The 24903-nt window shown below is 41.2% G+C and overlaps 1 protein-coding gene across 2 annotated transcripts in view; it reads left to right on the top strand.

Moving 5' to 3' along the window:
• The window catches only part of FRAS1 (Fraser extracellular matrix complex subunit 1), a 423789-nt gene that overhangs the window by 349054 nt on the left and 49832 nt on the right, over positions 1–24903 (top strand). For both annotated transcript variants that reach the window (XM_019720206.2, XM_074324419.1), the window contains 9 exons: positions 3654–3842; positions 5293–5412; positions 5666–5845; positions 14082–14206; positions 14484–14624; positions 16223–16450; positions 20243–20356; positions 22201–22351; positions 23431–23590. In XM_019720206.2, the coding sequence (XP_019575765.2) occupies positions 3654–3842; positions 5293–5412; positions 5666–5845; positions 14082–14206; positions 14484–14624; positions 16223–16450; positions 20243–20356; positions 22201–22351; positions 23431–23590 (1408 nt within the window). The remainder of the gene's footprint in view (positions 1–3653; positions 3843–5292; positions 5413–5665; positions 5846–14081; positions 14207–14483; positions 14625–16222; positions 16451–20242; positions 20357–22200; positions 22352–23430; positions 23591–24903) is intronic.

Genomic DNA, 24903 nt, shown 5'->3' with positions numbered 1-24903 from the left:
GATTTCCTGTCATTCTATCTTTAGTTTTCTGGTAAGATTGTGTCTCCATTGTTTCTTTGTCTTTTGTTGTTGTCTATTATTTCTGTGTGGTGGTATTCTATGATGTTTCCCTCTGTTTCTTCTTTTATTACAGTATATATTTCAGTTCTGGATTTTTTTGAGTGGTTACCCTTAAGTTTATGTAAAAGAAAGTTTGATATTTACAGTATTCCATTTTCTTCAGCAGGCTTACTTTCTCCATTCCCATATTCCAGTTCAGGCCTTTACTCTCCCCCTTTTTATGTTTGGGTTGCCACAAATTGTCCCTGTTGATGGTGGTCGAATAGCCTCCTTTAGTATTTCTTGTAGTGCAGGTCATGTATTAGAAAATTCCCTCAGCTTCTGTATGTCTGGAAAGGTCTTTATTCCTCCTTCATATCTAAAGGATATCTTTGCTGGGTATATTATTCTTGGCTCATAATTTCTCTCTTTCAATAGTTTGAATATTTGGTTCCACTCCCTCCTGGCTTGTAGAGTTTCTGCTGAGAAATCTGATGATAATCTAATGGGCTTTCCTTTGTAGGTTACCGTCTTCTTTCCCCTGGCTGCCTTGAGGATTCTTTCTTTGTCATTGATGTTTGACAGCTTCAATACAGTGTGCCTTGGAGAAGGCATGTTGGGGTTGAGGTAATTAGGTGTTCTATTTGCTTCTTGGATTCCAGGATCCAATTCTTTTCACAAGTTTGGGAAGTTCTCATTGACTATTTGTTTGAATATACTCTCTGTTCCTTTCTCTCTTTCTTCTCCTTCTGGTTTGCCCATTACTCCTATATTGCTCTTTCTGATAGAGTCAGAAAGTTCTTGTACAGTTCTTTCATTTCTTTTAAGTCTCAAGTCTCTTTCTTCTTCCATCCATGTCATTTCCAGATTTCTATCTTCAATGTCACTGATTCTTTCCTCCATCTGGTCAACTCTACTACCTAAGCTGGCTATTTCATTCTTAATTTCTTCTATTGAGATCTTAATCTCCAGAAATTCTATTTGGTTCGTTTTTAAATTTTCAATCTCTTTGGTAAAATGCTCATGTTGTTCTTTGATTGTGTTTTTGAGTTCATTAAACTGCCTTTCTGTGTTTTCTTGCATCTCATTGAGTTTTTTCAGAACTGCAATCTTGAATTCTCTGTCATTTAAGTCACATATTTCCATATGTTTAAGTTCATTTTCTGGAGACTTTTCACTTTCTTTCTGAGCTGTCTTGTTGCCTTGGTTATTCATGGCAATTACTGATATATTATTTCTCGTTCTAGACATCTACAGGAGTGGGTTCTGCAACAGGTAGTTAGGAAGAGGTCTTGCTTTTGTTTTCCAGTACGTGTTGTAGAATGTTTTATTTTCTCTCCAACTGCAGCCCTTTTTTTTTCTCTCTCACTGTAGTGTTATGTTTTCTCTGTACTATTCTAGCTTCTCACACAATTGCAGGATTCCCTGGAAGGCGGCCTTCTCCTCTGTTAACAGTTTGCCTCGGTCATTGGGCGCGGCATCCCTGTTGGGATGCAGAGAGTTTTTGAAGTTTCAAAGCTCTTCCTCCACCAGATTCAGAGACCGTGTGTTTCAGCAATTCTGTTTACTCCTGCAGGGATCCACCCAGATAGGTGGGGACAGGGGCAGGGTTAGTTGTGAGAAGTGGCCCAGAGCAATGGGGTTGACCACCACCACAGGCAGTCTTGCCTCCACAGGTCCCTCCCCTTTGCTGGAACTAGTTGGGCTGCAAATTTGTGTCTGCGGACCACAGTTCTCAGAACTGCAAATATTCTGTTCTTTTGATCTGACACCGCTACTGTTCTGCTTCTAGCACTGGACAGGTGGGGGTGAAGCGAGCTCTGGGAAGGTAAGGAGGGCGCAGCTAGTCTCAGTGCCTAAGGCTTCCATTCTCTGCTCGGCAGTGAGGGTTTAAACCACCGTTTTCAGCCTTCTTCCCTCAGTTTTTGCTCCGAGGTCTCTACCGTGAGGGTTGGGTTCAGCTGTGTTATATGCTGTCCCCTCAGCCCTGTGGGCCATAAATGGAGCCCTAGCAGTCCGAGTTCTTCCCTCTCCCGCAGCTGCAGTAGTTCCGGGATGCAGCAAGCTCGGAGCACTGAGCTAGGTCTGCGTCCTGCGCCTGCACGGCTCTGTCTCCGTACTTCTCCCTTCCCTCCTCCCTTGCTCGAGTGATTTGCCCACCTTTAGTTGAATTTAGTAGTGGGTCTCTTCGTCTTGCCTGTCTGCTGTGCAGGGAGTCCTTTGTGGAGTTATAGCTGTTTAATTTGTTGTAAATTCCAGGGGAGATTTCCAGAGGCTCACCTCATGCCACCATTTTGATGACGTCTCGACAAATGTCAATCTTTCAGTAAGGGTGCAGTAAGGAGTTAATTATGAGTCGGCTTTTTCCCACAGAACATCTACATGCTACTGGAGTTCTGTTTGTTTGTCTATTCCTTGTGTCTCATGTATTTTGTAGTAAAAAATATATGGTATAATGGTATTTGAAAATTTGGAGATTCCCAAAGGTCCCAAGTATTAGGTCTTGGATTTAACTTTACCCTATTTACAAGCTAAGTTAGCCTATTACTGTTTCATGGTGGAAGATATGATATTCCTTAGTCAGAGACAAGGTACTTTGTTACTCATAGCACAGCAGGCGGCATTACCATCAGGAAGTTTGAGTCAGTTTCCTCTGCTCTCCAAGCCTCATGTGGTTGGTGCAGAAGGCCCAGGTATATGCCCTTGTGTACAGTGGGATGCATTACAGGAGAGAAGCACCGAGCTGGGGAAATGCCCATGTTATAGAAAGCTATAAGCAAGTCTGATCAGTGTCCCAAAGGAAGATGTCACCTCACCCCTCAGGGCTGCTCGCTAAGAATTACCCAGATAATGAGTGGTCATTCCTTGCATTCTTGGCATTACCTGGCGAGAACATGCAGGTGTACTTATGACCCATGGTAGATTGCCACTCCAAACACCAGGATGTATTATACATGAATCACTGGGATGTACTTTACCAGAATTTACTAATTTTAATATGAGAAAATGTCTAGACAGAAAAGCAAGGGGCAAGGCCCTGAGAAGAGGTGTTTGCCAGTAACCAGTACCTGACCTGCATTCCCAATACCTGTGCAGCTTCAGAATGCCCAGTGTTTGGGTCTCCTTTCTCTGTAATCTTCTCCTTATGTTCTTTCTTTAGGAACAATGATTTTCACTTTTCTGTCTGAGATGGCAACCAGATATGTTTTTTATAATTTGGTGTTTCTCAAGAAAGTAAATAAATTAGATCTAAGAGGTCTCATCATAGTTCTAGAAGTGATTTACATCACAGAATCAGGAGTTAATGCGGAGATCTAGGTACTGACTGATAGATTGCAAGAGTAGAGTGAACATAGGAAAAAGAGTGAAAATGAATCAGAAGAGAAAAGGTGCTCAGATCTAAAGTCAAGGGATGATTAGCAAATTGAAAAGTGAGGACTATTTCATTTGGGGAAATTAACATTTATTCAGCTGGAAACAGAAGGGCAAGCACCTGATACTTACTTAGACGTGGAGAATGCATGATAATTTACTATCCAGTCTCCTAAAATCATTTGACATCCTTTTCAAAGGCAGTGATGGAGAATCACCTACTCTCTCCCATTCTCTTCTAGGGTCTGTAGCACGCATCACTGAACAGTACCTGAAAGTGGCAGGTACTGACTCAGATGACCGTCAGGTGATGTTCATCATGAAGGAAGATCCTGGTGCAGGGCGCCTGCAGATGGTAAAGCATGGCGACCTGGAGCAAATCTCCGTTAAAGGCCCCATTCGAAGTTTCACCCAGGCTGACATTCGCCAAGGTCAGCCAGTTCTCTTCTGCCTCCCCAGACTTCCATGGACTCCACCCACAGTGGTACAATGGGAGTTAATTGCCTGGTAGCCTATGGCAGTAAACTGTGCACACTTTGTTTTGAGTAAGAGCTGAATTGTGGCTTCGTTTATTCTTTCTTGTCTCCTTAGGGTTTTTTTGTTTGTTTGTTTTTTCACTACTCTTCTTGACTAAAATGTGTTCATCCTTTGACATAACATTGATGACATTTGGGGCTACTATGGAGGGGGGAAAAAAATCATTGACTTGCTGTGATACTAAAAAGTGTATGTGAGAAAGGAAAAAGAAGTGAATTGGATGGATTAAGGTGAAAATTATGCCTGCCTGAGGTGAACAATTTATATCTCTTTTCAGCTCCCCCAAGAGCACAAGTTAATGAACTAAGCAAAATGGAAGGGCATAAATCGGAGCTGCCTGGGGGAGATTACATAGCTCATCCCTCCTCCAGGAAATGCTGATGGAATGTAAAAGCATAAATGTTAAATGCTACATAGTTACTGTACAGTGCTTTCAGGGGTAAAGAAGGGGGGGGGGAGTTACATGTTGGGGGAATAAAGTAATCCCACACCATGTGTTGATGTGCAATCCCGTTCAGAGGTGGGAGTATGCCTCCAAGGGGCAGAAATAAGTTAGTCCATGCACTAACACTTAAAATGGGTAGCAGCCAAATTCTCATTGGACCTGTCTGTACTGTTGAAGGGGGTGGACTAGGCAAAGGGAGTGTAATTCACTAATGATTCCTTGTCTCAGTGTGTCTTTGAAAACATGAGAGCAGGCACCTCTTCCCAGATCTCTGGTTCCATTTACGTTGCGAGGGTACTTAGAAGTACTGTGGGTTCACAAAAATGTAACACATTGCACTTCCCCCTTTGGATGCTTTTGATTTCTATGTAGAGTTTATTTACTTTATTTATTCATTGGTTTGTTATATCTCTTGCTGTTCTAAAAATGATTTAAGGCTGGAATGGAAGTTGGGAGTGACATGTTCTGGGAGAGTGTGGGCTGCGTCCTCTTGTCCTGTGACATAGATATGTGTCCTCTTGTTCTGTGACATGGATATATACCAGGGTCATACCAATGCTGTGGCCGCGGTCAGTGCACATTTTCCACATGGGCAGTTTTGCTGATCTAGTTATTCATGAGACTTCCTCAGAGTTTTTCACAAAAGCTGAGCCTCAACCGTAAGCAATGGGACTTGGGGCTGATTTTATTATAAGGGGTCTTTGTGAGGAAGCCCATAGTGAGACAGGGAAGAAGGCAATGAAAACTTTAGATTAAAATGTCAAAAGCATTGTGAAAGAGAGGAAGGTGTTAATTGACTCACTGGTGTGAATACCAGATCGAATTCCCACCTCACACTTCAGAAATAAGGGCAGAAAGCATTAATAGCAAATCTCGACCTGTTTTTGTTCTTTTCACAGGCCAAGTAGAATACAGCCACAGAAAAGGAGAATCCGGCGGGAGCTTTGCTTTTAGATTTGATGTGGTTGATGGAGAAGGCAACAAATTGGTTGGCCAGTCATTTTCCATCATTGTTTTGGGTAAGGTGGCATCGAGTTTCTAAAAACTCGTCAGCAGTTTCTGCGGTTATATAGTCCACACTGTGATCACCGTGAGGCCGAGCCTTCCCATCACCCAGCTGGTATGGAAATCTGGGATCACATCCCCTCTGCTACGTGAAGCTCTGGCTCTCTGAGGTTCAGGCCTAAGGACTACTCTGAGCTTATCCCTGGTCACAGGCCCAAGGAGGACGAAATGGTCCCATTTCAAATCACTATTTCTGATATTTTTCAGAAGACAAATCTCCACCGGTCATCACCACCAATAAAGGGCTGGTCTTGGATGAAAACTCTGTGAAGAAAATCACTACTCTGCAGCTCTCTGCCACTGACCACGAGAGTGAACCTACAGAATTGACCTACAGAATCACCAGACAGCCCCAGCTGGGCCACCTGGAGCATGCAGCATCACCGGGTAAGCCTATTGCTTCTTCATCAAACCAAAAGTAAGCATTTGGGACAGCCACAGCATGTGGACGGATACGCCAGGAATCTGCCTTTATTAGTATTTGTTTTCTGCATCACTAATTTTGACCATTCTATGTGACCATGCATTATACATGGCACACGTAAATGCTCAGTAATTACCTGCTGAAAATTGATTTTAAAAATTACAATTTTATATAAGCAATTTTGTCTCCATAACTAGATTGTCAATTCCTTTAGGGCGAACAATGCACCCTGTTCTTCTTTTAAATTCTTTGAGCACCTGGCCTGGTATGATGCACTGTGCTTAAAAATCTAATTCAGCAAAGAGCAAGGGAATGTATGTATTCAGCAACGTTCTAATTTAGCTGCTGCTGGGGAAAGAAAAAAAGAGAAAAATAAAATACAACTCTTGGGGCAGCCGGTTAGCTCAGTTGGTCAAAGCGGAGTTCTCTTAACAACAAGGTTGTCAGTTCGATCCCCACATGAGCCACTGTGAGCTGCACCCTCCACAACTAGATTGAAACAACTACTTGACTTGGAGCTGATGGGTCCTGGAAAAACACACTTAAAATAAATAAGTTAAAAAAGAAAAAAAAAGAAATGCAACTCTTACTTTCCACAGTTTTCTACTGGGTGAGATAAGGAACCTCTGCAGATAACCATATCTAAGGGAAGAATATGGCAGGTGTTTTTTAATTAAATTTATTGGGGTGACATTAGTTAATAGCATTCCATATTTCAAGTGTCCAATTCTATAATGCATCATCTGTATATTGCATTGTGTGCTCATCACCCCAAGTCTAGTCCCCCTCCGTCACCATATAGCTGACCCCCTTTATGCAGGTGTTTTAAGAACTGTATAAACCCGGTGTCATAGGAGTTCAAAAGTACATCGGGTGAAAAGCTCATAACAGTGGCATTTAAGAGTATCCTTCAAAGATAGACTTTGTGCAGACAGAAATTGTATTATTTCCAGAGATGGGAACAGTGTGTGGGCACATTCAAAAAACAATGAGTGAGCCAGTTTAGCTAAAGCATGTACTCTGAAAATAATAGTACATAGGGCTCCTGGATAGATTGAGACTTTATGGAAGGTCTTCAATGCTGGGATAAGTAATCCCTATGTATTTTAATAGGTAATAAGGAGTCACTTGCAGAATTTTGAGCAGGGAAAGGAAGTGTAATTGATCTAGTGTCCAACAAAATGAACCGGAAGAAAGAAGAAGGAGGCAGGGACAGTGGTTAGGAAGTTTCACATTTGGCCAGTTAGGAGCTAGTGAGGCTTCACAAGGGAGAGCAGGGGACAGTAGTGGAAATAGTAAGATGAGAATAACATAAGAAACAATACGTGGTACCTGGTCCGTATTCAATGAACAATAATTGGTGGAAGGAAGGAAGGAAGGAAGGAAGGAATTAAGGAATTTCAGGGTGAGAACATATAGAACATGGCAGCTGGATGGATGTGAGAAACAACAGACACTTGCTGAATAAACAATCTAAAGGGAGAATTGTATTTATTTCGTACATCATAGAGACAGTGACAGCTTGCAGGCGATTTAGATCTTCATTGCTTTTCCTTGGATTTTAGGTTACAGGTTCTTCATTCAACCAGGGAAATAGCAAAACGAGAGAATTACTTGCCCTGGTGGTACTCACCATCTAATGCAGGGAGTCAGACAGTAAACAGCAACACATCATATGGTGATAAGTGTTAGGGGAAGAAATAAGGGCATCACCAGGGTGCACAGGGAGCAAGGGGCTGAGGAAAGGCCTCCCTAATAATAAGAGGACATGTGAGCAGAGATATGAAGAAGTGAGGGAGCCAGCCAAACTGATGGATGAGGAAAGAGCATTCCAGATAGAGGGATCGGCGAGTGTGAACAGCTGCAGAGGGATCAGGCAGGCAGATCACGTGCCAGACGCAGGAGTACCAGTGTGCCTGCGGCAGAGTGAATGAGGGAGACGGCAGTGGGAGATGAGCTTCCAGAGGTGGAGAGTGATGGGGAGGAGGAGGTGAGGTAGCCAGACCATGTCGGGGTCCACGGTAATGCTGGAGGAGGGAGTGTTGAGTGCATATGGTGGGAGGGCATGGAGAAGGATGCACAGATTGGCCAAAATCCCTAATGCAGATTAAAGCAAGTGGCCTGCCCTTTTGTCCCCAAATTCCTGGGGGAAGTATGCAGATCAGCACTGCTAAGACCTTGGCTGCATGAGATATTTGATAACTAATTCATGAGCTAATTGCTTCTGCCAGAATTCTGTCAGGGTGCTGATTGTATCTCTCCAAAGATGATTGTGTTGGGCAACGGCACGCACACTGTGCAGGGCTTTAAAAGGCTCTGAGCTTCATGCAAGGCACTGCCAGTGCCTACCTGCTGGTAAGTCTCAGCCCTCACTCTTTCCTGACCCCAGGCTGATTGCATCCTGTGTGAGGCTGCTCCAAATTTGCCTTTTCTGTGTTTCCAGTCTCAGCCTTCACTGGGCTTAAATTCTGTCTGCCAGGAACAAGCCAGCGCTCCTTAGGGAGCAACCCACAGGTGGTCACACTTCTCCCTTCCCTTGGGAAAGTGCCCTCCCCAAATATGGAGCTGGCTTTCTCTACATGGGGGGGCTTCCTTCACCTGCCCTTTTCCACCAGGCTTGATTTCCTAATCTACATTGTCTCCCGCTCCCACCAGTGTTAATCAATCTGCTATTTCTAGTAAATCTAGGTAGACCAGATACAAGGACCCAGTCCCCACCCTGTTATTCTCAGGGGCTCTTCCCCATTGCTAATAGGGCAGGGCTTTCCTGCCCCTCCCTCACCACCAAGCCTACACTGAGTCCTTTCTGTAGCATTTCGTCAGCATTCTCTCCTTCCCTGTTTCCCCTAAGTGAGAATATTCTCCTGCATTTGATTCTTTTTAAATGTCAAAGGTCTCCCTGTAGAGGAAGTCCGTGCTGATGAGCTATCATCCTCTCAAGGCAGCTGGCTACAGCTTAGCGAAGAGCAGCAGCATCTCATCCCATTTGTCTCAGTGGGCGAGGGTGTCTCTGCCAGGAGCTGGGGTGGGGCTGGGGCCTGGTCTTTCTAAGAAGAGCAAAGCAACTTCTGTAGTGCAGGCACTGAGCTATTTCGGGACCAGACGCCTCTTGGAATGTTCACTTACCACCAGTGCTTGCAGACGTCCTCTTGATGGTTCAGTATGACGCGGAATTATTCTCACGCTGTCTTTCTTGGTCAGCCGATTATAGATTGTTCTCTTCAGATAACCAGGAAAATCTGAAGGTCTTCTTTCCCTGAGGAGATGTAGGGAGCCCTGTGCCTGTGCCAACTGTGCAGAGGACAGACAGACCACCGAGGAGAGTAACATGAGTGTCTAGGCCCGTATGTGCTCATTTCAAGGCTGAGGGGCCACACCCTCACATCAGAGATCCGAAAGACTTGGAAAATCAGAGTAACGAATTACATTATTAGGACAGAAGCTAAGCTGCTAGAATAAAGAGACTCCAAAATACAGTGCCTGAAACAAGACTTTTATTTTCGCTCACAGAAAAATCCAGAGGCCAGTGGCCCATATGGCTGAGGTTGCTCCATGCTCCTCAGCATGAGGCTCCCCTTTCTGGCCCAACGACTACTGTAATTATTGTCATCCCCCAGCTAGCAGTAAGGGAGACAGTCCAGGGGAGCCCACATCCAGTTCTCTTTTTAGGGGTGTTACTGGGACAGCACACATCACTTTTGATCACATCCTAGTGGGAAGAACATAGTCACACAGAGCTGTGAGGCAGCTAGGAAATGTAGGCCCTAACTGGGGATCCAGTTGCTTAGCTAATAGTTGGGGGTTATATTTTTAAAGTAGTGGAGGAGTAATGTTGGAATATAGCAATCTCCAGCACAGCACTGGTTCTCCCCTCCATCAGACTTTTATTGAGTCACTGCTGCAGGAGAAAAGTTATATTTTAGAAGGGGTACAGTGTTTCCCCGAAAATAAGACCGGGTCTTATATTAAGTTTTGCACCAAAAGGTGCATTAGGGCTTATGGTCAGGGGATGTCATCCTGAAAAATCATGCTAGGGCTTATTTTCTGGTTAGGTCTTATTTCAGAGAAACACGATAGACATGTAAACAAATGTGTGCAAATGTGTTTCAGTAGCTATGACAGCAACATGACAGAGGACAGTGGGAGCCAAAGGGCACTGAGTTCCACCGAAGAGAGGGATGGGGTGAGTCAGGAAAGACTTCCCGGAGGTGATGCTTGAGCAAAGGTATTCTTTGGTTTTCTCTGTATCTCAGTATTGTGACACCAGCAAAGATAGAATGCACCTAGTGCCTTAGTTTAGTTCTCCCTGAGAGCAGACATGCATGAGCCTGTTAGGGCTGCTATAACAAGGTACCATGTACTGCGCAGCTTAAACAACAGAAATGTATTGTCTCACAGGTCTGGGGGCTGGAAGTCTGAGATCAGGGTGTCGGCAGGGTTGGTGCCTTCTGAGGGAAGGATCTCTTTCCGTGGCTTGTAGATGGCCGTCTTCCTGTTCACATGGCATTCTCCCCGTGTGTGTATATATATATATAGCTGTGTCGAAATTTCCCCTTTTATAAGGACAATAGTCATATTGGATTAGGGCTTACCCTAAAGACCTCATCTTAACTAACTACGCCTCTTCAATGATCCTGTTTGCAAATAATGTCACATTGTGAGATACTGAGGGTTAGGACTACATGTGAGTTTGGGGGTGGGGCGGTAGGAGATACAATTTGGCCCATAACAGGAGGATTTGAAGAAAATCTGAAGCAGAAAAACTGAGCACCTCCCAGCAGAGCTGGAGGGGGACACTGAGTCATCCATAGCCATGCTGGAAGTAGGAGGGCCAAGGCAATCTCCTCATTCCTCTTAGGAAGGCAGTTTCTTCAAAGATGCTTTATTCCCGCACCATTTCCCTGACCTGGACTGAACTTTCTCTAACGTGTTGGCCTTCCAGGAGAATTGGAAAACCTGACAGGATTAATGTGGGTCTCCAGAATACTACCAGATACATAGTTTAGTCAGCAGGTTGCTGACTGCAAACACCTTTGATGGGATTAAAAGCCTTTAAGATATTTCAAACTGTAACTATCTGGTGTATCAGCTATAGGGACAATATGTTAAGAAACACCATCTTGCTGGCAAGTGAGTAGCAGAAGTCTTCCAATGCCCAATTAGCAAAGGCTAAAACTGAAGGGACAAAAGTGTATAGAGATTGAAAATCTATCCTCAGTAAGGCTTCTTAGATATCGATTATAGTGACTGGAGTAAATTCATTCACCAAATAGGTTTTGAGTCCTTACTGTGTGCCAGGCGCTATTCTAGGTGCACGTTAGTGAAGAAACCACAAAAATACTTGTCCTCTTGGAGCTTACATTCTAGATGCAGCTGGTTACCTTCTGGCACTTAATTATGATTATCACGTAAATGATAAATACTCCATCAAGATCAGTATTTCACAGAAGAAAGAGGTTATAACCCATAAAGAATTGTATAAGAAACAATTGAATTCACAAATATTACAATGTGATATTTCAGTGGTAGATCTATGAGTGGTTTTTGTGATTCTTTATTACTTTTCTGTACACTTCATATTTTCTCTAATAGGCATGTATTGCTTTTATGTTGGAAAAAAATAAAGACACGGTTGATATCCAAGAGGCTTTTCACCTAGACTGAAAGGGCTAAATAAGTTACAAAAAGTGCTCCTAGCAGGCCTAAACTTCAGAGTTCCAGTCCCAGCTCGTTCCTTGTATTAGCTGCATGACCTTGGGTAGGTCACATTGCGTTTCTAATTGTATTTCAGTATCGTAATCTATAAAAAAATGGAGGTAATATGCCAAAGTTGACTTCCCAGAGTTGTTAAAAGGTAAAATCTAATATATATAAAAGCAAGCCTGAAACAGTATTCTGCATGTGGTAGGTATTCAGTGTTTTCTAGAATGAATTGGGAAAGGCCCACTAAGACGAAGCCTAGAGCTGTCGTGCACTGCTGATGGAAACAGAAAGTGGTGCTACCACTTTGGAAAGCAGTTTGTCAGTTTTTTAAAAAGTTAAGCATGAACCTAACATATATTCCAGCCATTCCACTCTTAGAGATTTATCCAAGAAGAATGAAAACTTAAGTCCATACAAAGACTTGTGCACATAGCAGCTTTATTTGTAATAGCCTCCAACTACAAAAACCTGAATGTCCATCAACAATTGAATTGATAAACAAACTATGATATATCCACACAATATTATGCTACACAGCAATAAAAAGGAATGAAATATTAATGCATACAATATGGATGAATTGTAAAATAATTATGTGAAGTGAAAGAAATCAAGTATAAAACAGTACATACTGTATGATTCTATTTATTAAAAAATTAGAGAAAATGCCAACTAATCTATAATGACAGAAACAATTCATTTATTGTTTTGGGATAGGGTAGGATAGAAGGATTACAAAGTGTCAGCTGGAAAATTTTGGAGTGATAAATATTTTGGTTGAGGTGATGGTTTCATGGATGTGCCAAAGTTTATGAAATTGTACACTTTAAATATGTGCAATTTATTATATGTCAATTGCTTCTCAATAAAAATGTTTTTTAAAAATCAATCCCAGCGCTTCCTTCCGAAGAGAAAGGAAAAAAAATCTATCACCTTTCTCAGTCAGTCTTAGACTCTCATAAAGAGAACAGAGAATTAGGTAATCAGTGGATTGTGAGAATTCAGACAAGTATTTCCCCATGTGCTCTGAGGATGGATTCACAGCAGGGAGAGATTTAAAATTCTCACTGCAGCCAGTCTGAATTTGTTAAGTTTTTAAAGAAAGGTATGGATTTCCATCCAGAGCCAAAGAAAAAAGCTATAAGATGGGGGCTACATTTTTTGCCTGTCAAGAGCTGATGTAGCAAGCACAGAAATATAAAATGTCTCATCAAAAAATTAATGCCCCAATATCAGTAGGCTATTGTATTTGGGTGACAAATTTTAGATGATAAAGAGAGATATAAATGTAAACCACGTGGGTCTTTTTTTTTTTTTTTTTTTTTTTTTTAACGTAAAGCAGTGATACTGGCATCACAGTCAAAGTAAAATCTGTTTGGGTTTTTTTGTTTGTATTTTTACAGAGAAGCTGAACTTGTTTTGCCAGGATTAGCAATGACAAATGATAAATCCCAGGCAGCAGCAAATGAATTTCAGGACCAAACTAAGGGATTAGATTAAATGGATTAATATCCCAATACCAATATCAGAAAGAGGAAATTTGTGCTGAGGAACTAAAAGATGATTCTATTTCAGTCTTGGCTGGTACCAGAGAATAATCCCAGAGTCCTAAGATGGAAGCAAGAATTCTGTGCTAAATGTTGTTGGACATCTGAAAACATGATGTTATTCACTTGTGGGATACTTTCACATTATTCAAAATCACTAATTTTTTTTTCTTTTTTTACTTTTAAAACAACTGAAAAAAAATGTAACATGTTTTCTATCATGTTGTCAAAAAATATTGGATTCTAGGTCATTTTAGAGTTGATATAAAATGAGTGCCCAAAGCCCAAAGTCATGCAATAAGGTTTGTTACTGCCAACCAGGCTAACGTAGTATATGAGAAGCTAGAATCATAGCTTTTGAAAGGGATCTTTTAAGAGAGAGAGTTGAAAGAGACCTTGAAGAATATCCCATGCAATTATGAAGGCTGGGGATGGCCCACCAATCACAGAAACAAAGCTATGTTTAGCCAAGCCCTATGAGTCCAGTGTTCAAAAGCTATATCATATTAAAAATTATACAGTATTAAAAGTTATACAATATTAAAAATTGGGGCAGGTTTTCAGAAAGGACTATGAGGCTATGGGGGAATATAAAACTTGAGAGAGAGGAGTTTAGAGAATAAAGCAATGGTTCTACCTTTTACAGATTTGACCTGCATACATAAACCCCAATAGAAAAGACAGTAACATTTATTGATCACCTGCTGTTGGCTTCGCACATAGTGGAAGCCTAGATAATTAAGTTAACATGGGCTCCCACGGAACATATGCCATTGTAGGGGAAAAAAATACACAAACAACTCTAACACAAAGTCTTAGGGAGAAGCACATAAATGCTAGGAGAAAAATACAAAGGACTCTCTCTGGTGAGAGTATGACATTTCCCTAGCCTTAGAAGTATGGCTAGCATTTTGACATCCTGTCTGTTTCTTTCCTCCCCCTCTGCTAGGTATCCAGATTAGTTCCTTTACTCAAGCTGACCTGACTTCACGGAACATTCAGTATATCCACTCCAGTGAGTCCGAGGAACATTCAGATGCCTTCAGCTTTACACTGTCAGATGGAGTCAATGAGGTAGGTGAGAAACTTGATTCCCTCCTTGGATGGGTGTTGATTCAGAACAGTCTTCTTTGAAATCTACAGAGTTACAGGTCCTATGAGGGCTTCACGTTCCTCTGCTTTCAGCCAAGGATAGAGGCAACTTCTGACAGCCCCTTGGGCTCTTGCCCAAGAGAACTCACTTTTGGGTCCCTGCCAGAAATGGTGTGACTGGGAAAGTAGAGGGCACCCACCTTCTACTCTGGTGGGTGCTGGGGACAGGTGTCCCACCTGCACTTTTCTGTCATTGTAGGTGACTCAGACTTTCCATATCACTCTTCGCCCTGTGGATGATTCGCTGCCCATGGTACAGAGCTTGGGGATGCGGGTACAGGAGGGCGTGAGGAAGACCATCACAGAGTTTGAGCTCAAGGCGGTGGATGCAGACACAGAGGTAAGAGTGGCTTCTCTGGCTGAATGAGAGGCTGATCAATCTGCTGGCAGAAGTTGCTTTGTGACTGTGTATCCCAAAGAGAAGGCAGGTGGTGAGGGTAGTACAAGTATCCTTGAAGGATTAAAAACCCGAAGAGACCACAGCCTTCTGGAAAAGAGAAGCAAATATATTTGTGATCAAACTGTTTTTTAAGCCCTTCCTGAAACCCTAAATACATTCACCTTTTCCCCTGATTACATGTAACATTCCTTTTAACATGCTGAATTTTTTCACAATTTATAGAAAATGAGGTGGATGACATTTTACCCAATGTTTTTATTATTCCTTATTAGAGTGAACAAAGATTTTCAGCACCTACACACTTTTCCCTTCTTTTTACCTCCTTCATTCAGACGTCTCTGGATGAAAACTAATTATTACGATTGAGCATCCCCGAAGAACTAGGCGTTATAGAGCAAAACAGGGCATGTACACACAGAACTCTTATTCTCGTGATGCTTTCAGGCATAATTTAGCTCCCATAAAAAAGTACCACAGCATTTATTAATTAGGTCTATGTACACACGACCCTGTGCAGCAGCATTCATTCTTCATTTATTCATTCTTTCAGCAAATATTGATGACCTACTAGTGCCAGCCTATGCTCTAGATGCTAAAAACAGAGCTGTGAACAAAATGCATAAAGTTCCGGCCTTAGGGAGATTTCAACCTTTGCTTAGGGGAGTAGACAATAAAGAAAGAAAGAACATATAATATCCTGTCAGATATGGTAAGTGCTATGCATAAAAGTAAAGCCAGATAAAGGAGATAGAGATTTATAGGTGTGCTGTTTGAGACAGCGTTCAGGGAAGGCTTCTCAGAGGAGCAGAGATACCGTAAAGTAGGAGAGTAAGCTACACAGTCGTCTGGGAGCATCGCTGTCCGGGCACAAGTGGCAGAAGTGCCATGGCCCTGTGCTCACGTGTGTTTGGGACCTTTGAGTTATAAGAGGCCCAGAGTCTGGAATGCAGTGAGAAAACAGGAGAGGAAGAGTGGGCCCAGCAAGGAGTCCTGGGACCACATCACAGAGGCCTCTTTGGCCCAGGTCAGGCCTTTGCATTGTATTCTAAGTTGCTGGGAATACATTGGAAAGTCTTGAGCAGGGTTTTCTACCTCTTTATTTTTCCTTCTGTGTCTTACCCTAGAAGCAGCAATTAGAAATGGGAAATTAACTTCCATTCTGATGCATATGGGATTCTGTATATGAGTTTTGGGACAGTGGTAGGAGATGATTGAAAGGAAATAATAGTTTTAAAAGGTCTAGTTCCTATCATCCTGGTAGAAGTTAAAGATTCAGGTTTTCCCGTGACCCTCAAAAGACAAATTTAAATGTCTTAGTCTTACAACTAAAGGCACTAGAATATAAGTTCAATAGTAGTAACCAATATAATTTCTCTCTCTCCTTAGCGTTATTTTTGGTATTTATAAAGAAAATGCAATCCTTATGCTATAAGGGTTGGCTACCTTTGACCACCTGTTGGCCATAACTCCCTTATCTGGTTTCTCTTACAAACTTCCCTTCTCCTCTTGCTTTTTTTCTTTTTTAACCTCCTTGACAGGCTGAGTCTGTCACATTCACCATCATGCAGCCCCCACGCCATGGCACCATCGAGCGAACCACCAACGGCCAGCATTTCCAGCACACCTCCACATTCACCATGGAAGACATCTACCAGAACCGGGTCAGCTACAGCCATGATGGCAGCAACTCCCTCAAAGACTGGTTCACCTTCACTGTTGATGATGGAACAAATCCTTTCTTTATTATTGAGGAAGGAGGGAAAGAGGTAAGAGTGAAAACAATGGAGAGGGAGGCACAGCAAAGCATGCCAAAGGTTGTGCAGAGACACAACAGGTCATTTTTAGGCCAAGGATAGCATTGTTTGAGTTCTTATTCTGTCACTAAGGAATGGGCCTTAGGCAAATTACTTAACTTCTCCAGGCCTTAACTTTTCATCTGTAAAATGGGTACAATAATAATCACCAGCTTCAATTAGTCTAAGGATCAATGGAGGTAATCCACATAAAGTACTTAACACTATTGGCAAATTGTGAGCACTTTCAATAGAAGGTGATAGTTATTGTTATTATTACTATTATTCCTCCTTCCCTTTTTGATCACCCTTTACTCCTTTCATTTTCCTTTCATCTTTTTTTTTCACTGATATTATATGGTTCTAGATAGTTTTTCTCTCTTATGTGTCCCCTTAGCCAGCCAGAGTTTCTCAGTTGCATGAAGAATAACAATGGTTAAAGTGACATTTGCATCCTAAAGGCACTGATTTAAATTCTAACTCTGTCACTTACTGGCTGAGTGTCTTTATAGTCATTTAACCTTTCTAAGCCTCAGCTTCCCTATATGTAAAATGGGGATGATATCTACCCTTGTGATGTACGTAAAGCTCTTAGCCCAGTGCCTTCCACAGGAAACACAAGAAACATCCAGTAAACTGTGGCTGTAATCACCATCTCTTTCATCATTTTAGGACCAGCATGTGAAACAGGTAAAGATGCTTTTTTCTTGAGGTCATACAGCCATCAAGCTTTACGTCCTTCAGAGAATTGCTCCCTTCTGATATCGAAGTGTCTGGAAGAAACATTAAGACAGCCCCTCTATACCCTCCCTTGCCATCTTTACTCATCTCCTCATTCCTTAGCCAGATCTCCTGCAGTCCCTAACCCTCCCCTGGGAATAACTGCAACCCTGGTAAAAGGTAGGCCTGTGGATACACCTACATCTCACACATCTGTGTCTGAGTTGGCAGAAGCAATTTTAGTGAGCTACATAATCACACCCTACCGTACTTCCAGGATAACCAAAGGGTCAGCTTCTCGGTCCTGCAGAGTTCCTTCCTGACTTTGATGATGAATGGGAATGATTCCTTTCTGGAAGAAATATCCTCCTGCTTCCTTTAGAGACAGCCAGCCTGTGAGAAGGTCATTCTCAGTTGGCTGAGGTGTCAGTGGAATGGCTCTTGGGATTTCCCTGCAATCTCCTTGTCTGCACGGCATCACCACCTGGCAGCTCATCGCTTTTATTTTTTCTCTCCCAGATTGTAGCTGCTCCCCGGTTAGTTTGACTTTCAGAAGAGAAAAAAGATTTCAGGATAAATCAGTAAGAGGGCTACCTCTCTGATATATGTAAAAGGTCACAGTGGGTCTCTCGGGGTCCGTGTTATTTTAAAAATGAAAATAATTTAGAAGGAGGGTTGTAGAAATTGAAATGCCAGCATCTGCTGCCCTGTGTGCCAGCTTGCCTTATCGTCTCAGAAACAGTGAGGTGCTGAGTCACACTCAACATGTATGTGATGTGTGTATATGTATCTGTGTAAAAATGAAATTATAAACCAAAATTTATTTTTACTATTTACCATCATGCTTTTATTCTTGATTTCTTCTACCTCTTTTCCCCATATGGATTGTTCTTGTTAAAAAGAAGGGAAGGACCTGGACAGACACATGCAAAAAAATGAAGCTGGACCACCTCCTTACACCATATACAAAAATAAATTCAAAATGGCTTAAAGACTTAAATGTAAGATCTGAAACCATAAAATTCCCAGAAGAAAATATAGAAAGAAACTTCACAGACATTACCCGGAGTAAGATTTTTACTGATATATGCCCTCGTGCAAGGGAAATAAGAGAAAAAATAAACATGTGGGATTACATCAAACTAAAAAGCTTTTTCACAGCAAAGGAAACCATCAATAAAACAAAAAGGGATCCTACTGAATGGAAAAAGATATTTGCTGATGATATATCTGATAAGGGGTTAATATCACAAATTTATAAAAAACTCACTCAACTCAACTCCAAAAAAAACAAACAACCCAATTAAAAAATGGGCAGAGGACATGAAGAGACATTTTTCTAAAAAGGACATACAGATGGCAAACAGACATATGAAAAAATGCTCAACCTCACTAACCATCAGAGAAATGCAAATAAAAATCACAATGAGATACCACCTCACCCCAGTTAAAATGGCTATCATCAATAAATCAACAAACAACAAGTGCTGGCGTGGATGTGGAGAAAAGGGAACCTTTGTGCACTGTTGGTGGGATTGCAGACTGGTGCAGCCACTATGGAAAACAGTATGGAGGTATCTCAAAAATCTGAAAATGGAACTACCTTATGATCCCCCAATTCCACTCCTAGGTATCTATCCGGAGAAATCCAAAACTCTAATTCAAAAATCTTTATGCACTCCTATGTTTATTGCAGCACTATACACAATAGCCAAGACATGGAAACAACTGAAATGCCCATTGGTAGATGACTGGATTAAGAAACTGTAGTACATTTATACAATGGAGCATTACACAGCCATAAATAAGAAAGAAATCTTACCATTTGCAACAACATGGATGGACCTAGAGAACATTATGTTAAGTGAAATAAGTCAGACAGAAAGACAAATACCATATGATCTCACTTATATGTGGAATCTAAAGAAAAGAATAAGTGAATGAACTAATCAGAAACAATTTTGGAGACATAGAGGAAAAACTGAGGGTTGCTAGATGGGAGGGGGGTGTGGATAAGGGGGAAGGTGAGGGTATTAGAGAACAGTCAGTAACCACAAGATAGCCACGGGGTTTTGAAAATTAATTTGGGGAATGTAATCCATAATGTTGTAAAGATTTTGTAGGGTATCCAATGGACACTTGTCCCATTAGGGAGACCACCTCAGGGATGATGTAGATGCCTGATCTCTGCACTGTACACCTGAAGCTGAAGCTGAACAATAATGAATGTCAACTACAATTTATGTGTGTGTGTGTGTGTGTGTGAGTGTGTATGTATGTGTATGTATATACTTACAAGAAGCGGAGTACAGCATAAGGAGTAGAGACAGTGGAAATGTAATGGCTCAGTGCGATGTCAGAGGGATAGTGGATGGGGGGCAGGGGGTTCACACAGTGTGAGGGATATAAATAATAAACGTCTAAGTATTACTTTGTCTTGTGCACCTGAAACTTAAAAATTTAAAAACTTTAAAAAATGTAAAAAAAAAAAAAGAAGAAGAAGAAGGGAAGGGAAGAGAAAGAAAGGGAAGTGAAGAGAAGAAAAAGGAAGGGAAAGGAAGGGAAAGGAAGAAAAGAGAAATCAAGTCTCTTCCCATGAAACCTCTTTTCACATCTGGCAGAATTCCAACTGGTGACTTTGACATTAACATTTTCGTGATGATTTTTGTCTGCCTCTCAGGAAAATTTTAACAAGACTTTTTGAAAGAAAAATATTTTGTTTATTGTTTCACCTCAGGGAAATATTGAACTCTACTAAAAAATGTGTAGATGTGTGAAAGTCAAATTCCACAGCAGGTGAAATTCCAGCAAGAGTGCTACTTGTTTCTTGCTTTTCTTCTCACATTGTTCCCATTTTATCAATCAGCATTCTCCCTTAAGCCATGCTAAGTGGTGATGCTAAGTGGTGATAAGTGATGGAAACTGGCTCAGTTGCCCATTCTGAAGTGTCAGCTGATTTCAGGGATTCCAGCTTTGTAGGTCCTGGACCTGACCTGTTTCAGATGTCTGTGAAAGATTAATTGTCTTTTTTGGCTTCCCCCACAGATTATGACAGCAGCACCTCAGCAGTTCCAAGTAGATATTCTCCCAGTAGATGATGGCACCCCGAGAATTGTTACCAACCTAGGACTCCAATGGCTGGAGTATATGGATGGCAAGGTAAGGCCTTTCCATCTGCCACATTCACATTGACCAACTTGGGCAATAATCTTATGCATGATAATAACTTATGAATAGAATTTGAGCTCAGCTCATGTTTATTCTTCCCTAAGTGAGCTGAGTTTGATTAGGATTGTATATAGTTTAAGATGTTCTTATAAAATGGCTCCCAAAATATAGTAGTGTAAAGAAAATAGCAGTTTATTTTTTCTCACATAAAGGATGGAAGTAAGTAGGCTAACTAGAACTCCACATGAGCCTTCAGAGATGGCAGATTCCTTCTAATTGTTCTGCCATCCCTGGGTTGTTGCTGGTGACTGGATCCATGGGGAGAGGACAACAGAGAAGTAGAGGGCAAGGAACTTCATTTTAAACAAGTGATACAGAAATTAAACACATCATTTGCACTCATATTATTCTTATTATTAAGAAATTGGCCACGTGGCCCCATCTGCTGCATGGGAGACTGGAAAATAGAGCCTATAGCTGGGCAGCGAGGTACTCAGCTGAAACTTTGTTAACTAGAAGGGGAGGATGGATTTGGAGAAACATATGGAATATGCCATAAATGAGAAGGAAGTATTTTTGAAAATGAGTGTCCTCAAAGGAATTCTACTTTAGAAATTTCTTTTTCCTTCTCCTAAATCTCAATTTGGTCGTTTTAAGATACGCCATAATTCTCACCTGCTAACAACATGTCAAGCATTAAATCTCCATCCCCACCCAAACTCACACAGTTCTTCATTTCAGAAATAATTTCTTAATTTTGTGTGTGGTATTCCCTCTAAGATGTGGATTTTCTCATTCCCATGGAGCTGATCAGTTGGTTATGTAGCCATACCTTGGCGATATCATGGGTTCAATTCTAGACTACTCACTCAAGCGAGTACTGCAATAAAGAGAATCATAATCTTTTTGCTCGTGGAAGGTCGTGTCTTCAATTTGTAAAAAACATAATATTTGTGAAGTGCAATAGCATAAAGCATGATAAAATGAGATCTGCCTGTAAATGCAGCTGTTGTACTGTAGCTTTCCACTGAACTAATTGGGATTTTTTTTAAATATACGAAACAAAATCAGTGAAAATTCCTTTTGTGCCCTATTTAATCTTTTTTTTCTTATTCAGAACCATCCCATTCTCTTCTTGACACTCTCCAGTTGGTTTCCTACTTTCCACTCCTTCCCCACTGCAGTGATTCTTACGAAAGTCACCAATGATCTCTATTTTGCGAAATCCAAAGGTCACTTATATGTCCTTATTTTAGCATTTAAAATGTTGACCAGGCCTTTTGTTTTCTCTCAAACCTTTGCTTTCACTAAATCTTTGTTGAATGAGTGAATGAGTGAATTAAAATTTAGGCCATATATTTGAGCAATATTAGGGTATCATAAATTTATCTTACTCAATTGCAAGCATTGCAGTTGACTCCTGTAAGGTATAAAATAGCCATCTTCCCCGTATTGTATCATTCATTCAAAGTTCCAACCTTCTTTAAATCCCAAATTCAAATTCCACCACCTCAAATTCCTTTCTCCCCAATTCAGATGGAATTTAATCTCTCCCGCTCCTGAAAAGTGTATAACACTCGTTTAGTATCTCCCGTTAAAGCTCTTGCCACAACTACCTTGCTCATGAGCCTTTCATTCCCAGTGAAGTATGAGCACGTCAAGAGCATAGACTGGCATGTTTTCTCTCCTCATATCCTCTTCAATAATGACAGAGTTTTCTATGCAGTAAATGTACTCTGTAAATCATTGTTCAACTGAATTAAATCTGAGTCACGGGGTCTTGTTCTTGCTTTATTCCCACCTCAGGAATTAAATTGAATGCGTTTCTATTCCAGGCTACCAACTTGATCACCAAGAAGGAACTGCTGACCATGGACCCGGACACGGAGGACCTGCAGCTTGTCTATGAGATTACACGGGGCCCCAAGCACGGCTCCGTGGAGAACAAGCTGCAGCCTGGAAGAGCTGCTGTGACTTTCACGCAGGGTGGGCATTTGGAGAACCAAGAAATGGGAGGAATCTATTCTAACACCACTCTCCCTACCTCTCTGATCTTTCTCACAAGCACTTCCAGCTTCTCACCCCTAAGTAGCCTACTTGCAAACAAATAGATCTTGTAGTGTCTAACCATTCGACCTGGGAAGTTTCCTTCTCCTGATTTGTTTCCCTGTTACACTGAATTTTGGCAATACAAAAAAGAAACATCTTTACCATGCTTCCTCAGCTCCCAAATTGCTTTTGGCTTTGGCCAGGTTTTCTGGAAGGAAATCACATGATACTGCTTGGTTTTCTATTAAAAAAAAAAAAAAATCAAAAACAGCCACCCGACTTTATGAAAGATCTGTGAACCTGTGTGGTTTACTTTTTGTTCTCTAGAGTTATGGATTTTTTTTTTTTAAGTCTTCAGCAAAGAAATTAAGATCAACATGGGTAAATTGCTCAACAGAAATATTTTCCTGTTTTGAATCATATCAAGCAGAGTACTTTCTATTTTAGTTCCTTATAAGCTTTTTACAGTCTTCTAGACTTCCTTTGAGAATAGACCTGATTGGGAGGACTCACTGCAAAACTACATCTTATAAGTTATATGCCATATTTGCTTTTACTCCTTGACCTCCATTTTTTCTGTGCCTTATATGTGGGCTGTTTTAATCCAACCCCCAGCTTTTCTTAGTAACATATACCTTCCAAAGAACCTTATTTAGAAGGTAGTGTGGGCATGAGCATATCTACACAGAGGATGAGGTTGGAGACTTGTCTCTGTCATTTCCCAGATTTGTCTCTAACATTCCATAAACATTTATTAAAGTGCTTTTTTGCCAAGACCCTGGAATTCTCATTTTACAACAGCATAAGGACAGACCTTTTGTCACACATAGCAATAGGATCTTATTCTTAAATCTGGCAGGAACATTTAGTTTTAAGGCTACTATCCCTTTTTGTTCTTGGGAAAACGAGTTCTGTCTGTGACCCATTAGAAGAATAAACTGGGTATGTTGGTGTGGGAATCTCTGAAACTGTTTTTACACCCATGGGCTAATTCACGGTATATTTTTTTCTCACAGAGGATGTGAACTTAGGGTTGATTCGTTATGTGTTGCATGAGAAGAAGATCCATGAGATGATGGATAGTTTTCAGTTTCTGGTGAAAGACAGTAAACCCAATGTGGTCCGTGACAATGTCTTCCATATCCAGTGGTCCCTCATCAGCTTTAAATACACCAGGTACAAGTGTTAGCGTGTGTTCTTTCTTGATAAATGAATTGGGCAAGCAGAGGAAATCAGGAGGAAGCACCGCGTGGCTCAGCTCTAGTCATCTGATGACACTAGTGTTGATAACAACAATAAAAAAATAATAATCACACCAAATATTTTTGAATACTGTATGGACCGGGCACTGTACTGTGTACTTGACCTACTCACCTTGTTTAATAATTGGAATTATGAGATGAATATTATGATTGCCCCTGCAACAACAAAGCAATAGCGATAGAAAGAAGTTAAGTAACTTTCCTGAAGTGGTATAGCTCATCACTAGTAAAACCAGGATTTAAGCCCAGTGATTTTAACTATTGTGATTTACTGCCTCTCCTGCAAGTGTTTTTTGCATCTGTCTTCCAGTTTCAGAGGATAATCCAGTAGAACTGATAGGGAAATAATGTACATATGTGTTTGCCAATAATCACTGGCCCACTATAACACCATCTCTGCCTTACTGCTACATTCTCTCTGTTCTCAAGTTCATCGTTTTCTCCTAGCTCCTTTGGTGTTCATAGGATTGTATACCTTTAGGGGCAAATACATAGCTTAATGCAGACAGTTTTTTAAGATGTTTTTGTGGTCTGTTGGGGAGTTGAAGAGGCGAACAGAGAGGCACCAACTAGTAAAGCTGGGCAAGCACAGTGCTGATTTTATAATTTAAGCACAGTGCTTAAATTATAACTAAGATTATAATTTTTGTAGGGGGAAAAAATTCATCAAATCTACATTTCAGAGACTCAGTATTCTAAGAAATCAACTTCATAAGTCAGATGAAAATTAGAACTTGGGAGAAAAAAGGGAAAACATAAAAATTTGATTTCATGTACCCCATGTTACTCACTCACACTTAGAGAATTATTGGAAAATCAGAATCCACTTTTATAAGTGTAATGTTTTACTGTTAATTTACCACTTTGTGTATCTCCGCCAAAATTAAATTAATTGAATCAAATCAATCATGTTTTCTCTAATGTTTAATGGACTAAATAGTACAGAGGCCCCAAAGGTGGCCGTGAGGACTAACCTCTCAGAGGCACTGCCCTGGTCCACACTGGACACAAGCCCTGGTCCAGTGGCCATCAGTGGTGAAAACAAAGCCCAGCTCAGGCCCCACTCCCTTGGGGCGTTTCTAAACCAAGACACTTATTATGAATCAACAGCACATGGATAGTTTCCCTCCTACTTTGCAAAAGCAATACAAAGTCCTAGCAGCAAACTAAGTTCTTAGTCCATTCTGGCTGCTATAACGAAATACATAGACTGGGTGGCTGGTAAAC

The sequence above is a fragment of the Rhinolophus sinicus genome, linkage group LG02 (assembly GCF_036562045.2).
Source record: "Rhinolophus sinicus isolate RSC01 linkage group LG02, ASM3656204v1, whole genome shotgun sequence".
Lineage (NCBI taxonomy): Eukaryota > Metazoa > Chordata > Mammalia > Chiroptera > Rhinolophidae > Rhinolophus > Rhinolophus sinicus.
This window is presented reverse-complemented; position numbering and strand designations above follow the sequence as displayed.